The sequence below is a fragment of the Lemur catta genome, chromosome 1 (genome assembly GCF_020740605.2).
Source record: "Lemur catta isolate mLemCat1 chromosome 1, mLemCat1.pri, whole genome shotgun sequence".
NCBI classification, from domain to species: domain Eukaryota; kingdom Metazoa; phylum Chordata; class Mammalia; order Primates; family Lemuridae; genus Lemur; species Lemur catta.
The window spans coordinates 45,217,583-45,235,939 of NC_059128.1; the positions used below are offsets into that span (position 1 = coordinate 45,217,583).

An 18,357-nucleotide genomic window follows, 5' to 3' on the forward strand; every position below is an offset into this window, starting at 1 on the left:
ATACAGAACCTATTGAAGTAGCACAGCATATTAAGTCAAATAAGAATAGTACCCATTTTGTTTGCTATACTTAATATATAGATTTTCATTCTCTTAAAGCCCAAATGAGAGTATTTTGCGGGGGCTAATCTAACGTCTAATGTTCCAAAGAAACCATTTAAAAACAGGTGCTCCTCTGAGAGTCTGGAGAAGGCATTCACATAATCCAGAAGCCACTTTAAAACATTTTCATTCCACTCAATATCATCTATCACTATATAATTAGGTTTTGGTGTATTTTTGCCTTAAATGTAAAAGGCTCATATTGAAGTTCATTCTAATAAAATAATTACTTTTAAGATGTATATTACTTGTGAGATTCATTTTTAAAATCTCTTATGCAGCCTACAAACAGTAAGAAAAAATGAAAACTTACACTGAAATATTTTGTACACAATGAACTCTAATGACTGGTTCACATTGACAAAAACGAAAACAGTAATTCTATATACTTTGTACAATAAATAAAATATAAAAAATATTTCAATACATAAATAGAAGCTTTACACATCCAAAATACAGTACATATATATGAAATATATCTCTAAAATTTAATGAAATACTATGAACTACTAAATTTTCATTACAAATTATATATATATATTTCAATATAGAAATATACTTTTTCCAACATTTTAAATTTCAGAGATTACTTGCATGGTGATATTATGGAGAATAATTTAATATACCAAGTTTTTTAGTAATTAATTATAATTAATAATTAAATGAAAGGACATGATTGTGATAATATGAAGACAAATGTCTTGATTATGGCAAAAGTACCATTTTGAGGAATACACAGATACAGTGTTCCATTTCTGTGTAGACAGTAATGCTAAAAATAAAAGGGAAGATACCAGATTTTCAACATCTTTGTGTCTTAAGCATCAACTCTGTAGAATGACGTGGGCCAAAATGAAGCATTTCTATAAAGTCAAATTACTAGATTACCATCCCATTTCATTACTTACAAAAATTCCTTTAGAAGCACTCTTCCAAGGCAAGATGTATTTTAACATGTCTCAAAAGTTAATAAATATAGTGCTTCTCAATATTTAAAGCCTGTATGATAAATAAACCTCCACTGTATATATTTTAAAACATGGTCTCTCTCTATATATATAAACTGGACAAACTAATAACTTAGAGATAATGGAGAGACAACTGAAGACATTTATTCCCTACTCAAATAAAAGTGAGGAAAAGTTACAATGATGCCTAAGAATACTTTACTAAGTAAGTGCTAAAAGGGGAGGAGTTCAATATTTAATACCATATAAGTATTTGCCTATTTTATAATTTTTGGCCAGATACATTAGTTATTTAAGAAGAAGTTATTTAATAACTGAGTTATTTAAGGAGAAGCTTAGGTAATTTTAAAATGACTTGAGAAAATTTATTCTTTCTGAAAGTTGATATGCAGTGTTTGGATTGGAGATTTCTGAGTCCTTAGGGGTAATTTCTTATTCTCAAATTTGTATAACCTTTCCAGTAAAGAGTACACATTGAGTTAAAATCTGTTATAACTGTACTTACTTTCAGAAAGAATATTTGTTCTGCAGCTTATAAGGAAATTTGTTTACCAATATAAATATAAATTAATCTGCATTAACATCTTTTTTCCATATATCCCATAGCATATAATCACTTAAACAGAGCATTTTGGTTTCAAATTTTATCCTTTCAAATCTGCAATTTGGGAGTGTAAATGTATAGTCTGATTGAAATGTTAAACATTAAATATATAGAGCATATAACAATTTAATTGCTACTGATCCACTGATATTTATTTTCTGTTTCTTCTTTTTGGACTCTTTGTTCTCCTCGGTGATTAGCTGCAGTCCAAAATGTTATTTTTTTGAGTACTTGTTGCAGAAGTTTAGGAGGTAATAAAGATATCTGACTTTCTAAAATAATAGCATTTTTACCGATGCAGTCAAGACATGACCTGTAAATAAAGCATAACAGAATTATTAGTTTTGAATCCAAAATTATAAAGATACTTATAGTTAAGAATTCCTAAAAATAAAAATCATTTAAAAATTTTTACATGACAGTGTACTTCCTTTGTATTGTTTGGAACATGATAGGATTTTTTTCTAGAGCACCATAGTAATTGTATATCTTTATAGTATAGAGACTATTTCTAACCAAAATTCAACGAAAACATAAAAAAAAACTTACCATGCATAAAGTTCTTTAAGTAAAAAAGATTCAGACTTAAATTTAAACCAGATTAATTGATAGCAGTTCGTTTTTCACGTTTTCCAGTTAGCTCGATAACCATTTACCCTACTCTGAGAACTGTCTTCTGCTTCTATCACCTTAAGATGAACCATCTGACATCCATTTTTATGTGACCAGTCTGCCCCATATTCCCCCTATAAATGACTGCACTGGGGTTGTACATGTGACTTAAGTTGACCCAGAGAGAACAGGCTGGAAGAGAGGAATGGAGCCACAAGACAAAAAGCACCAAGAGACCAGTTGGGTTTCTACTCTTCTGGGGCCTGGGTGTTCACTTTTCCCCCCTTTGATTCCATTCCACTAGAGGGCAGTATCCTCCCAAATACAATCCTTTTTGTCTTAGGCTACATTGAAGACGGTTTTGTATTTCAAACCAAAAGAAACTAAAGATAAAAACTATCAAAAAAGTATCTATTGGCCAGACGTGGTGGCTCATGCCTGTAATCCTAGCACTCTGGGAGGCTGAGGCGGGTGGATCGCTCAAGGTCAGGAGTTCGAGACCAGCCTCAGCAAGAGCAAGACCCCATCTCTACTGAAAATACAAAGAAATTAGCTGGCCAACTAAAATATATACAGAAAAAATTAGCTGGGCATGGTGGCGCATGCCTGTAGTCCCAGCTACTTGGGAGGCTGAGGCAGAAGGATCGCTTAAGCCCAGGAGTCTGAGGTTGCTGTGAGCTAGGCTGATGCCCCGGCACTCACTCTAGACCAGGCAACAGAGTGAAACTCTGTCTCAAAAAAAAAAAAAAAAAGTATCTATTTCAATTGACAAACTTTAATTCAAAAAAATAAATATGTTTTAAAAGTTTTTTAAGTAGACTCATTTGATTCTGCTGTGATTAACTTTGATGTCGTTTTTACAAGCATTTACACTCTAGGTATTTATATGTTCTTCTACACTTTTATGAAGACTTTTCTCTCCACTCTGTGACAACTCTAAATAGAAGAGTTAAAATGTTCCACATAGATGCAGAAGTACAAGAAAATGATATGAATCTTACACCTGAGGCAAATTTAACTCTGCTCCTATGGTGACACAACAGCTCCTGTGCCCTTTCCATGATGAGGGAAAGGAAGAGTCACATGAGGAGATGGCCTCTGTCATTACCATTCAGTCACTGATTTAACAAGTAATTATTAGTGTGCACTATATACTAAGTACTGTCTTAAGAGTAGGAAATCCAACACAGAAAGACCCTATTTGAACTTTTTAAAAACTTTTCAAAATATTAAGGGGCATAAATGTTTTTGCTACATGAATATATTTTTTATAATGCTTAAGTTGGGGCTTTTAGTGTGCCAATCACCGGAATAGTGTTTGTTGTATCCAATAGGTAGGTTTTTACCCCTTCCCTCCTCCCTCCCACCTTACCCCCCTCTGGATTTCCTATGACCTTTACATCTTTATTTGAACTTTCAAGGAAATTATGATCTAGTAAAGAACATAAATAACAATGAAGTGTTATAAATGCTGTGACTGGGATAAAATGAAATTCCCATGACAGGTACAGGGTTCTGTGGGAATCAGGTAAGAATAATGAAGACACCTTAACAAGTCAGGGGAAACCTTCCAGATGTTGAGGCTGAGACCCTTCAGGGCCTCAACAAATTAAACAGGGGTATCCCAGATAGAGGAACCACAGCTGCAAAGCCCTAGACCTGAGAAATAAGATTGTAGAGACTGCAATTCAGTGGTTTAAATACAGCTGGAGGGCAGAGTGTAAGAGTGGGCATGGCAAGAAGTGGGATAGAGAGAGAAATGGAGGCCCTGAGTACTACGTTAAGGTATCTGCAGTTAGTCTAGGGTCCCACAGAATCATATGCTTCGATCCATCAATATCCCCTCTAGGAATTTCACCTGAGAAGACATACATGTTTTCCAAAGGAATATATGAGAATATTTCATGCTTAATTTTTATAATAGACCAAAATTGCAGGTATCCTAAATATCTATCAATAGACTAGTAAATAAATTGTACTTCCATGAGCTAGAACACTATATGGCCCTTACTAACACAAATATAGATCTATTACACTGAATGATTATATATTTACATGAAAGATATTATAAAACAGCAAGCACAAGTTGATCCTTTATACACACACATATATGGACATGTGTACTGCTCTCACTGAGGTTTCTAACACCTCTTAGAGAGGTTAAATCCACTCTAACCATTTAATAAAATCATTTTAAAGTCTGGGAGAATACATACCAAACCCTTAATGATGATTATTGTGGGTGATGGTTCATAGGTAATTATTTTTTTACCATATACTTTTCATGTTGTATGAATTCTCTTAATAAATACATCTTATTTTTAAATTAAAATAAATAATAGAGCTATTTCTTTTAAAAAAAAATGTATCCAAAGGTATGGTGGGCATGATCCCACAAGTCTATTAGATCATATAAGCTCCCTGAGAAGAGGAATTTTCTTTTCTTTTCTTTTTTTTTTTGGCGGGGGGCGGAAGGGGGGGGGACACAGTCTCTCTCTATTGCTCCTGCTAGAGAACAGTGGCATCATCATAATTCAACTTCAAACTCCTGAGCTCAAGCGATCCTCCTGCCTCGGCCTCCTGAGTAGCTGGGACTACAGGTGTGCATCACCACACCTGGCTAATTTTTTCTTTTTTAAAAAATTAAAAAAAAAATTTTTTTAATTTCAAAGTATTACGGTGTGACTTTTTCTATTTTTAGTAGAGATGGGGTTTGGCTCTTGCTCTAGCTGGTCTCCTGAGCTCAAGTGATCCTCCCACCTCGGCCTCCCAGAGTGCCAGGATTACAGGCGTGAGCCACGCCAGGTGAGAAAAGGAACTATTCACTTTTGTTTTCTCCCAGTGTCTCAGCAGAGTAAGTGCTAAGTGCTGACTGTACTGTGGACAACTGGTTGTGGTGAACAGGCCTCACACAATAAATACTACTAAAGTCTTGCTATATTCAAGTTTTGACGTATCAAAATATACTCAGCATCAAAAGGGCATGTACCGATTCCCAGAGAGCAGAGTACTCAGCACCAGGGGTGATACAAAGAAGCCTAAGACTGGTGGCCACCCTGAGTCCCAACCTCAAACAAAAGCCTGTCCAACTGTCTGTCATTTTACTTTGTCTCATTTCTATACTGGTTTATCTTCCCCAGGACTGCTTTAGTTTTTATTTTTCAAAAAATTTTTTATATTTTATTATTTTTTTTCTTGTTTTTTTTTTCAGTCCCATTCACTCTGAGGAATTCCCCATCATTGCTTATCTTTCCTCCCAAACCTTCCTTTTGTGCATTTTGGAACCCCTGTTGAATGTTCTACAAACATCCCTGCTTCCTCTGACTTTCTGAAATCTAAGAAAATTTTGCTTTGTGTGCAGCCTTCTTGAGAAAGAGCATACATTTCCCCTCATCTCCATTTTCACAGTCCAGGAGCCAATGCTAATAGTCTCCTCGCTCCTCACCACTGCTCCCAGGCTGCTATAATTTCACCTGCAGGTGTGGCCATGGTTCCTGATCTCTGCAAGATACTGTAAACTCCTCTGCAAGAGAAACAGAGGCCCTGGACGATACATGGTTTCTGATTTCTTGTCTAGCCTCATTTCTTACAACTCTCCACCTCGCACATATGTTACAGGAATACTCAAGAATTCGGTTTCCAGAACATGTTGTGCTCTTATATGTATCTTTATACTTACACAATTGCACTGCTTATACATGGCAAATTCTTAGCTCCAACCCTTTTTCTGCAAAGACTTCCCTAACCTTTGCCATCTTGACCATGTGGACAGAGGGCCTTCTTCTCCAGTATTCTCACGAAATTTATGTATGTTTCTCTTAAAGAAGTTTTCTTTTTTTTTTTTTTTTTTTGAGACAGAGTCTCACTTTGTTGCCTGGGCTAGAGTGAGTGCCGTGGCATCAGCCTAGCTCACAGCAACCTCAAACTCCTGGGCTTAAGTGATCCTACTGCTTCAGCCTCCCGAGTAGCTGGGACTACAGGCATGCGCCACCATGCCCGGCTAATTTTTTCTATATATATTTTAGTTGGCCGGATAATTTCTTTGTATTTTTAGTAGAGACGAGGTCTCGCTCTTGCTCAGGCTGGTCTCGAACTCCTGACCTCAAGCGATCCGCCCGCCTCGGCCTCCCAGAGTGCTAGGATTACAGGCGTGAGCCACCGCGCCCGGCCCGAAGTTTTCTTTTTCTATTACAGAAAAGGTCTGAAAGTTTGAAAGTCCACCTTCTATATTACTAGTAATTTAAACGAAAGGTCATGCCTTTTCATTTCATAGCACAGTGCCTTCCCCTGCAGGCACTCAAATATTTCTTGATTCCTGCATATGAGGAATTTGCATCTAGTTAGGAAGAGTAATTTATGTTCACAAGAAAAGTTAAGTAACAATACAAGGCATTATAAGTCATTACAGCAGAAGTTTCCCAACTTGTCTGTACATAAGGGTTACCTAGGCATCTTTAAAAAATTCCAATATTCAGGCCACACTCCAGACTAATTAAAATGTAATCTATGGGAGCAGAACACAGGCATTAATATTTTTTGAAGCTTCCCATGAGAATCTAACATGCAGACAAGTTTGGGAACTACCGTGCTAAGTAAAGGAGCAGATAAGAAAGACTTCAGGAAGGTCCAGTTTGAGCTAGTCCAGTGGTTTTCAAATGGTTCAACGTGTAGAACATCTGGAAGTTATGGTATACTCCTTGAAATACAACGCGGCCTCTCTCTCTCTCTCTGTCTCTCATCTGCCTTTACCCATGTTATTCCCACTGCATAAAATTCACACTTGTTCACTGGCAACTTGTACATCTCTCAAATCCTTCCTGCCAACTCTCACAGGGAGAAATAGCGGGGGCTTTTTCCATAATCTTCCCACTAAACTTTGTATAGATTCCTTTTAGAGCAAGAGTGTATGAGCTAAGACATGATAAGTCACACCACCAATTTAATAACAGCTTTGGGGTTAAAAAAGAAATTCTTCTATATTAAATGTGTGTATGTGCATGTTAGGTATATGTATGTACATAGTAGGTGTGTATGTGCATGTTAAGTGTGTATTTATGCATGTTAAGTGTGTGTAGTACATGTTAGGTGGGTATGTGCATGTTAGGTATGTATGTGCATGTTAAGCATATATGTGCATGTTAGGTATGTGCATGTTAAGCATGTGTGTTAGGTGTGTGTGCATGTTAAGCATGTGTATGTGCATGTTAGGTGTGTGTGCATGTTAAGTGTGTGTATGTGCATGTTAGGTGTGTGTGCATGTTAAGCATGTGTATGTGCATGTTAGGTGTGTGTGCATGTTAAGTGTGTATATGTGCATGTTAGGTGTGTGTGCATGTTAAGTGTGTACATGTGGTCCGTCCTCCATAACTGTGGGCTCCTCCTCTATGGATTCCACCAACCGCAGATTGAAAATGTAGTCAGGCCTATGATGGTAGCATCTGTAGTGAGCATGTACAGACTTTTTTCCTTATAATTATTCCCTAAATGATACACTATAACAACTATTTACATAGCATTTAAATTGTATTAGTTATTATGAGTAATCTAGGGATGATTTATAGTATACAGGAGGGTGTGCATACAGGATGATGTGCACAGGTTATATGCAAATGCCACGCCATTTCATATCAAGGACTTGAGCATCCACAGATTTTGTTATCTGTGGGGGGAAGGTGAATCCTGAAACCAATACCCCACAAATACTGAGGGATGACTGTATTCAACATATATATTATATATATTATACATTACCAGACACATTCTGATTTCCAAAAAGTTAAAAATGTAAAAAAAGTCAGGCTTAGAGTTAAGGAAATATAGTAGGTTTAATATTACCATATGAACTAAGTGCAATTTTATGAACAAAACAAAAATGTGAAGGTACTGCCTATTTTAATTTTAAAAATCACATTGGTGAATGGTTCACCATTATAAATTTGATTATACTCTTAGGAAGATGCAAACATTTTCTCAAATTCATGTCATAAACTTCCTGAAAATATTATAATTATTCCCAAAAAGGAGAAAGAAATGATTATTCATTCATAGCATATATATGTAAATATACCAAATTTGCTTACCTGAGTAGTGAATAAGGCTGTGTTTGAAAGATCAATAAATCATTACAGTGACCCTAATCAACATAAAAAGGTCTTATCAGAATTTTTAATACAAATAATATTAATAATCTAATGTTTTATTTTATAAATGTAAAAGAAATTGTATAAAGCAACAAATAAATCTCTCTAGCTGTTGACACACACATAAATGCACACACACATGCACATTATGCGCACACACAAACATACACATACATACATATATCTGCTATCCACAAACATTGGGTATGTAGTTACCAATTTTCAGTGACCAAATTTTTACTCAATCAATAGCCTACATAATTCCAAATTTAAAAATCAGAAACATGTTCTTCTCTGAGAACTATGATTTAAAAATGATAACAGTATGCCTTTAAAAGTCTTGGCTTAAAAAAAAATTATAACACTAGTGGCTTTCAAATTTTTTGGTTTTTGAAGCATAACTTTTTCTTTCAAATAATTTTTATTTGAAAATTTCCTCTCTATTCTGTATCCCTTTTCCAAGTGGTCCCAGAATTCCCTGTGAATTCTTAATTTGAAAATCAAGATCTGGAAGTTTTTTTGAATAATGCATCTCATCTAAAAGTTAATGTGGTAGAAGAGTCACAGAAGATTTCTCTAATCCTCTCAAATAGGTCTTTAGAATTTCATAAATTCTGATCATAATTTTAATCAAAATTCTTATTTTAATGATAAACTTTGTATCCTAAATAAAGGTTTTCAGTACCAAGTAAGAAAAGACAAATCACAAAATTTTTAAATAAATGCAAAGTTGTAGTTTTAATCTTTTAATGAAGCACTGAATTCTCAGCCAGAGAAAGCTCTAAAATGTTCAATATCCATAAGATTTAAGTTGGAGGCCTCTCCAGACTCCCTGGAGATAGGGCGGCTGCTCTAGAAGAACAGCTCTGGAGACAACTGTTCCTGAAGAGATGAAAGGAAGCTGGTCTTCTTGGTGGGCCTCTGGCTCACCGCACCCCATCCCTGATGGCTCAGTGTCCTGCCATTCTTGAGGGTCGTATATAAAACAGGGCAATCATTCCTGAGCTCCTAGCCCATCATGTACAGTGTTTGAATGTGGCTACCCTACTCTGAATCTCCCAGGGTGCTAGGAGTGAAAGAACAATACTCTCCTAATGCTACTCATTTATTCCTTTGACCTTAATCAGTTTTTAAAAACTGAAATGCTTTAAACTCAAATGTAAAACAGTTGGGTGAAGCAGTGGCAAAAGATGCAAAAAATAGAAAGAAAATACACTTTAAACATTTCAACAAAGAAGTTTCCTCTTGAGGAAAGAAGCTAGCAGGTCAGATTCAGAAGGAATAAATGGGTAGCTTCAATAGTATTGATGATGTTCTAGTTCTTAAATTAGCTAGCAAATTTCATGAGCATTTATTATGCTTGGCATCTATATTATAAATATTCTTTTATGTATCAAATGTTATATATAAATATTTTCATTCAGTAAAATTATAGACACCCACATTATGGTATAGCTCAAAAAGAAAAGAAAAGTAAGAGTTATCCTTTAAAAGCTCTTCTTATTAATTGGGCTAATGAAATTAATAGACCTATATTAATTTGTAAATCCATAGTATCCTGATATGCTTCATAAAAGCCACTCATTATGAAGATTAATCATACCACAGAGTAACATTTCATGCCCTTCCATATTTTGCAATGTTAGAATATCAACATACTTGTTGAACAGCCATTTAGTTTGAATAACAGAATTAGTCAGAGGAAAGGTTTAGATATAAGGTTTTCTTACTGTATCCAAGGAAAGTAAATCATCTTTGCTCCCACCAAATACCATTATTTCATTTTCTTTTCCCAAACAGGCTGTATGCCATAACCTATAATTGAAAATTATAAACAGAGTGAAATACTGTCAAGGAAGAAACTTTATATTACATATAAATCAATCCTAAATTGCCCATTAAAATTTAATCTATTTCTAAAGAGGCATGATTGAACTTGAACCTTTGGCATATCCTTAAAGGGGTTAGATTTTAAAGATCCCTCTAGAATTAATTACATCATACCATTTCAACTAAGGAGATGACTATTACTAATTCCTTCTATTACTGTCCCCCAAACTTTTTTAACCCCTTTATCTCATACATATTATCTCTGAAATAAAATAAATTAAAAAGCAACTGATCACCTTGTTGCTGAAACAGGTACCTTTCCCAGTTTTCTTATTACTATTAATATCTGCCATGTTACTGTTCCCATCATTTTTGCCTGTCTTTCCTGCTCTCTGTTCTCTGTCACCTGACAAATCCAATTTGGCACTCCCTTCACATTTCCATTGTCACATTACTCATCAGTTTGGGTAGAGAATACCATAAATATGTTCTTAGTCTTTCTGTCGCTAATCTCCCCCAACTACATATAGCTAACAACTAATATGTTCCAAATATTATTAAAAACAATCATGGAAACTTCCTGATTGGCCTCTGTGCTACCAATAGCTGTCTTTAAAATAAGCCCTCTAGTAAACCCAAGTTCATTTCCTTGTTTCCCCCAAGAGAAAGGCTTGTATCTACCTCTAGGCTTTAGTTTCCCTCTTATGCTTAGAACAGTAAGTCTTTCTCTTAGGGCCTTAAAAACAGGCTCAAACCCCCCAAATATCCACCCAAACTGGTTCTGTTACTATCTCTGTTCAGCACCTTTCAATATTTATGTGCTTATTTTATACTCTCCTAACTTACATTTGAAGATAAACTGTTCTGTATAGTACTGTAACTGTTTGATGTGTCTTCTAGCTACCTAAGAAGACGATGAGGTCCTTGAGGTCAGAAGTTGCCACAGCGGTGTGCTGGAACCGGCTCACTGCCTACTTGAAGCTGATTATACGTATTTCCATCCAACTTCGTGTTCAGTGACATCATGTTGGTAGCTTGAAATTGGCCATGATGGGAGTATTTACAACTTGGAGATCATCATATGCTACAAATTAAAACTTTCTTTTTCCCTTTCGAGAGTGACTGCTAACCGTTTACCAGCACACCACCAGACCTTGGGGGATCTAATTTTATGCTTCTTCTTAAAAATGTCTAATATGGTGTTCTACACCCAGCAGATGCTCAAAAACTTTTGATTAACAAAAGCAAACACAAAATACCAACGTAATTTATTCAGTGATTAAATATACAAATTATTTTATAAAGGAATAGAACATCTAATGTTCTTTTGGAAATGGTCTGATAGCTCATCTCTACCTCTAATTTCACATTATTTACAAAGAATAATTTTATGGTTTTATTAAGTTCAATATTTCCAGAGGTTCTAACTCTCAAAAAAAGTTCATGTAAATTTCTCAATTTTAGAGGATAAATTAAGAATTTTACAAAGTCATTGCTTTGACTCTGAGAGTACTTTGATTACTTTTCTTTTTTTTTTTTTTTTTTGAGACAGAGTCTCACTTTGTTGCCCGGGCTACAGTGAGTGCCGTGGCATCAGCCTAGCTCACAGCAACCTCAAACTCCTGGGCTTAAGCGATCCTACTGCTTCAGCCTCCCAAGTAGCTGGGACTACAGGCACGTGCCACCATGCCCGGCTAATTTTTTCTATATATATTTTTAATTGTCCAGATAATTTTTATTTCTATTTTTAGTAGTGACGGGGTCTTGCTCAGGCTGGTCTTGAACTCCTGACCTCGAGCGATCCACCCGCCTCAGCCTCCCAGAGGGCTAGGATTACAGGTGTGAGCCACCGCGCCCGGCTGATTACTTTTCTTAATACACCAAATTGGTAAAGCAATAGATGTCTAAACAATCACACATTTTCACTTATATTATTACCACATATCTTATTTTTAGTACATTTATCCCTTTTACTTAAGTTCCACAAGCACAAGCAGTGGGATTATGCACAATTTTTTAAACCAAATACTTTCCCCCAATCATGCACACATTCAACAACAAATGCACTTGTGACCCAGGGTAGAACTGAGTCATTCAGAGATGTTATTTGGGAAATACTCTGCCCAATTCTCCAACTCATATGTTAAGACATAAGTTGATATAAATCTTTAGCAAGAACCCAGATTATGTTGTGGGGTTGGGAATGGGGACTGGAAGAGGTTCTAGGTAAAGGAGATAGAATACAATGAATGCCCTCATCTATGGGAAGGAATAATTTCCTGAAGAGAGGACTATGTGTAACCTTGGCAATATTCATGGGCTCCAGTAGTACTAAAGGCTCTACGTGTCAACATTGTATCCAGTATCTTTTACAGACACATAATAAAGAGTCTTTGCTGATAGCCACCTATACAGGTTATCAGCTATGGGTAGATAGATGGCTTTTCAACCAAGCATAGTTTTATCTAAGGTGATACCTGGAGAAGGAGAGTGATATACTGTAGAACAATGGTTCTCAACCAGGGGAAATCTGTCCCCCAAGGAGACATTTGACAGTATATGGAGATATTTTTGGTTGTCACAGCTTGGGGAAAGAGAAGGTAGTACTACTGGCATCTGTCAAGTAAAGGCCAGGGATGCTACGATGCAGTCTACAACGCACAGGACACTCTAATGACAAAGAATTATTTGGTCCAAAATGTTAACAGTGTCGAGGTTGAGAAACTGTGCTGTAGGGTTTTAAGAGGAGAATTGGGCAGCTTACATTTCAAAATATAATTTGGAAAAGTTTACACAAAATAATTATAGGTGTTAAACTGTCACTTTCATAAAAATTAGTATACATATACACATATATATGTTCTCCTTACACTCAACTGTATCCCACCTGTTCTCCTCCTCACCTCATACCTGAAGATAGATCTGCCTCTGTCTTATCTGCCTTAGGGAAACTCTGGCCTGGATTTCATCATCGAAGAACACTGGAAAGCCTTTCCTGCCTTGATTTTGGTGACATCTAGCTTGCAACCTGATGTTTTTTCTACAGACTGATAGTTTATGTCCTTTCACAGCTGCTCTAAACTTATCACCTAAACATTCTAATAAAGCATAGTATTTACATGACACATTAGCTGAGTTAAAAGAAATCTCTTTACATAGCTCTAGTTCTAACTAGTATCTTATTGATAATAGTTGTATTGTTCTAATTACTCATTAAGGGTTGGAATACAAAATACAAGCAATTTAAAAATCAAACATATTTTTACTACCACTTGGTCTATAATTAATGCATTTATACAATCAAACAATTGGAAGAAATTAAGAGATTCTCTAGTCCAACTCTCTCATTTCACAGATGAAGAAATTAATGCTCAGTTTCTTTAAGTGACTTTTCAAAGCCAAAAAGCTAAGTAGTAGCTGAGCAAGAACTAGAACTTTGGGCTCCCATATCTTAATATAAAATTCTTTAAATTAAAGAAAAAATTTCAAAAGAGCCAGAATTGTTAAAATAATAAATTCCAATGAATTTTTATACATGAAGATATAAGAATCACACATGTACTTATAACAAACTCTATATTTGAATATTAATATATATATATATTTAGGCCTTTTTCTCAAGTTACTTGTCATTTATTAAGTAACAAAAATACATATCATATTTATACTATAGCATAAATAATCTACAGTAAAAAAACCCAAAATACATGGCATAAAAAAGAATGAAATCTATTACTGACTATAATGATTATAATGTGAAGAATATGAATTTCCTATGAAGATATTTTTATCATACTATTCAATCAAATTAGAAAAAATAAGAATTGTAGTACTAATATGGTTTTCTTTGTAGTCTAATAATAGTATATTATTTCTACAATTTTTATGCTATATTATACCATAAAAACTAACACATTTTCGTTTTTTAAAAATTCACATTAATGAATACATCATACAATTTTTTTTTTTAAACAGAGTCTTCCTCTGTTGCCTTGGCTAGAGTGTAGTGGCGTCATAGCTCACCGCAAACTCAAACTCCTGGTCTTAAGCAATCCTCCTGCCTCAGCCTCCCAAGTAGCTGGGACAACAGGCATGTGTTACCATGCCCAGCTAATTTTTGTATTTTTTGTACAGACAGGGGCTCACTGTTGCTCAGGCTGGTCTCGAACTCCAGGCCTCAAGCAATCCTTCAACCTCAGCCCCCCAAAGTGCTAGGATTACAGGCGTGAGCCACTGTGCCTGGTCACATCATATAATTAATAAAGAAAAATAATAAGTTCCCATCTACTGGATCAACATGAAAGCAAATTTTCTCATTAAATAACTTTAAACCTCTTCCAAAAACAAATAACTACTATTGAAGACAACCTTATTCTCATCTACTTAATAAAAATATTAACACCTTTAAAAAATTAACATTATATGATGCTTTAAATTATCTTAGTCTTCATAGTTATCAGGCAAGCTTATGCATTTAGCTAAAAGAGTAACATTTTCAAATATGCAAATGTGAGTGAAAACTGCATAGATAATTTCTAACAGATATAATTAAAATGATAATTAAATTATTTAGGTAACATCAAGGTCATTTAAATGGTAGCCTTCCTGAGGGTTTATGGCTTCAATGTCAAACATTACAAATTCAGTATTATATTTTAGTACTTTAAAAATTCTTAACTGTTTTACTATTTGTCAGCTTTTAGACTTACCTAGGTCTTGTTTTAGGCAAATGTGTAAGCTGTTTCCAACAATTTGTCATGACATTGTGAATCCAACCATCACCTGCAATATTATGACAGTTCAGAAATTAAGATTAGGTCTTTGGGATATAATTTTACGTTTTTTCCCAAATTTATCATGCTACATTTAAATGACTATTTTTTCTGTGGGTGAACATTTTATTACAATATTTCAATCATGTACGAAAGTAGAGTGACCATGACAATGAACCTCCACATTTCCCAGATTCAACTATCATGATTTTGCCATATGTGCTCCATTTATCTTTTTGTTATTCTTATTTCTGAAGCTTTTAAAAATCAAATCCTAGATCTCCTATCATTTTCCCCATACATACTTCAGTATGCATTACTAAAAAAAATGGACATTTTCCACATAACCACAATGCCATTATCATACAACCACAATGCCATTATCATAGTCAACAAAACTAAAAATAATTTCTTGGGATCATCTAATACCCATATGACCAAATCTTCAACTGAATCTATAAGGAGAGAAAACTAACTTAACTAAGAGTTACCACATTTAATTTCCCATAAGTCAATGACCAAAAACAGCAAATAGGGATTAAAAACATGAGATTTATGAAGATATGATATTAAACAATTCCTAGTGAAATGTACAGATGTTAGTTTTTTATTATATTCTGAACCTCTTTTAATTAAAACTCTCACAAATTGAAGAAGTATAACAATAATCTGCAAGAATAACTAACATCCCCCTACTAGGAACTGCTGTTTCTCCAACCAGCCTCTGGAGTTTTTTTGTTGGGTGGCCAGCAGACTGTCAAATACACAGTTGATACTCAATACACTTTTGTTGAAAAATAAACAGTTGCTTCCAGATCCTATACACAATTATATAAATGGTTTTAATGGTGTATAAGGTTTCTTAATGAAAACATGTCTAGCCATAGAAAACTTATTAGTTAAAAAAAATATAAAACAATTAAGAAGACAAACTAAGACTAAACTAATGATAAACTAAGACGAGGATATTCTTGGTCATTTGTCTATCCTGATACCACAATTTTACGGCTGAAAGAAAAGCTGCATTCTAAAACCCAGAGCTGTTGGGACCAGCAGTGACAGGAGTTTACAAAATCTAGCCAAGAACTTCCCTGTATAGTTCTGGAACAAAAAGAGAAGCAAATGGGCTTCCCACCTTATATTTCCAGAGCCTTCTAGGAAAGGCTGCTCTTCTAATCACCGTCTTCGCCTACAGTATAAGCATCTGGATCAAAAGTGAGGACACAGAATCACAGAATAGAGTAGTGGAAAGGGGCTTTATTTAATCTAGGTTCAACCACCTTTCCTCTTCGCTATTCCTAGGAAACAGAACATGGAGAGCCAAGGGTACAAAAGCAAAGAGGTTTTTTTTCTAATTCTTAATGCAAACATATAGTTAGGAATAAAGGTAAAACAATAAAACAGAAAAAAAGGAAGATTTACTTCACCATGAGTACGAAATACAATTAGGAAAAAAGACTGAGATAATAATTGTAGGCTAAATTTTTATCAACTTACTTAATGGAATATTATCTGCACTTAGTCCACCAAATAGGAAAAGCTTATCATCAGCTATTGGTGTTAAAGTATGCCATGACCGATGCTTTGGGCTTTCTCCATTAATAGGAATCCTGTGGCAAGGGGGAAAAAATTAAAATCTAGGTACTGTGTTAGTCAAAATAAAAGGTTTTTAATCATCTCGGATCTTAAAAGAAAAAACTGCCCTCCCTATTCCAAAAGAAATAGTTGATTTTACTAGTTCCACCTACATGAATGTTTAAAAAAAATTCTTAAATTCATAGATGAATTTAAACAATTTCTTTCTGCTTAATGTCCACTCCACCTGGCCACAGAGTGAAAATAAAATTCATTTCCCATCTAATTCACAATGCATACTCTGCATCATTCCTGCTGGTTATTCAACATCCTTCCTCAGTTTTTCAACACAATTATTTTCATGTCTATAACTTTTTAGTGTTGCTTCATGGTTAATTTTGTGTTTTTAGCCAATTTCCCCAAGGATATTATGGGTTCTGTTATTGTTGTTTTTACTTTGGTCTACTTGTTATACAATTTCCCAAAGCATTATCTTCCCCTGAAAATGCTAGCTATTCTAACTTCACAATAAAAGCAAACAAGCCATGTCAGATCCAGGATAAACCTCTAAAGATTTTAAACAAATACTATCCTGTTCTTAAAAAATAAAAACATAAGCACATGTTAGAAGCAAAAAAGTTTAATTCAGGAGCTGAGAAGACACCATTCTTCAGCAGTCTGGAATGCTCCAGAATAACATGGAATATTTTTGGGAGATATAACTTATTTTTTTGATAATGTAAATATTTTTATGGTTTTTATTGATCATAAGAAACACTTTGGTTACAAAACATTCAAAAACCTCAAAAAATTAATTAATTGATTGATTTTTTTTGGAGACAGAGTCTCCCTCTGTTGCCCAGGCTAGAGTACTGTGGCATCAGCCTAGCTCACAGCAACCTCAAACTCCTGGGCTCAAGCGATCCTCCTGCCTCAGCCTCCCAAGTAGCTGGGACTACAGGCATGCGCCACCATGACCGGCTAATTTTTTCTCTATATATTTTTATTTGTCCAGCTAATTTCTTTCTATTTTTAGTAGAGATGGGGTCTTGCTCTTGCTCAGGCTGGTTTCGAACTCCTGACCTCGAGTCATCCTTCCGCCTCTGCCTCCCAGAGTGCTAGGACTACAGGCGTGAGACCCTGCACTGAGCCCCCAAAAATTTTTTTAAAAAAGGGAAGCTCTTTTATAATCTTGTCCCCCAGCAATAAGAAATAATAATAATTTGGCATATATCTTTTCAGACTTTAATACATATATAAATGTATTTGCTAAAAATATATAAATGGGATCATATATTCTGCTCTACAACTTTTTTTCACTCAACCAATATGTCGGAGAGTGTTTCCATGAAGTCTGGTTTCCTGTGATAATGGACGCATGGCAGCCCACTGGGCAAATGTACCATGATTTAAACAATCCCTACTGGTGGAAATCAGAATTAATCTCAAGTTTTGGCTTTTATAAATAATGTTTCAATAAACATATACTTGTTCAATTATTATCTTCAGAGAAATTCTGAATCAAAGTAGAAATTCCATTTTCTATTTTAAGCATATTGTCAGATTGCCTTCCAGAAAAATTGTAGCAATTTATACTCCTACCCATTATGTTGTTACATCCTAGCACACATTGGTCATTATAATTGTTTTTATCTGATAAGTGAAAACTTACTTTTGTTCCTATTTCTTTGATAATCTATGAGTTTGGATAGCTTTTAAAAATAATTTTAATTAAATATTAAATTAAATTAAAT

The 18,357-nt window shown here is 34.8% G+C and overlaps 1 protein-coding gene across 3 annotated transcripts in view; it reads right to left on the minus strand.

The window, feature by feature from the left end:
* Positions 1–421: 421 nt before the first annotated feature.
* KLHDC1 (kelch domain containing 1) overlaps positions 422–18,357 on the minus strand; it is a 43,395-nt gene continuing 25,459 nt past the window's right edge. For 2 of the 3 annotated variants that reach the window (XM_045567743.1, XM_045567742.1), the window contains exons 9-13: positions 16,526–16,638; positions 14,966–15,038; positions 10,157–10,241; positions 8,367–8,419; positions 422–1,987 (exon numbers count right to left, since the gene is read on the minus strand). In XM_045567743.1, the coding sequence (XP_045423699.1) occupies positions 1,801–1,987; positions 8,367–8,419; positions 10,157–10,241; positions 14,966–15,038; positions 16,526–16,638 (511 nt within the window). In that variant the 3' untranslated portion in view covers positions 422–1,800. Of the gene's footprint in view, positions 1,988–8,366; positions 8,420–8,984; positions 9,393–10,156; positions 10,242–14,965; positions 15,039–16,525; positions 16,639–18,357 lie in introns of those variants that run through there. The other variant, XM_045567744.1, reaches the window with a different exon arrangement.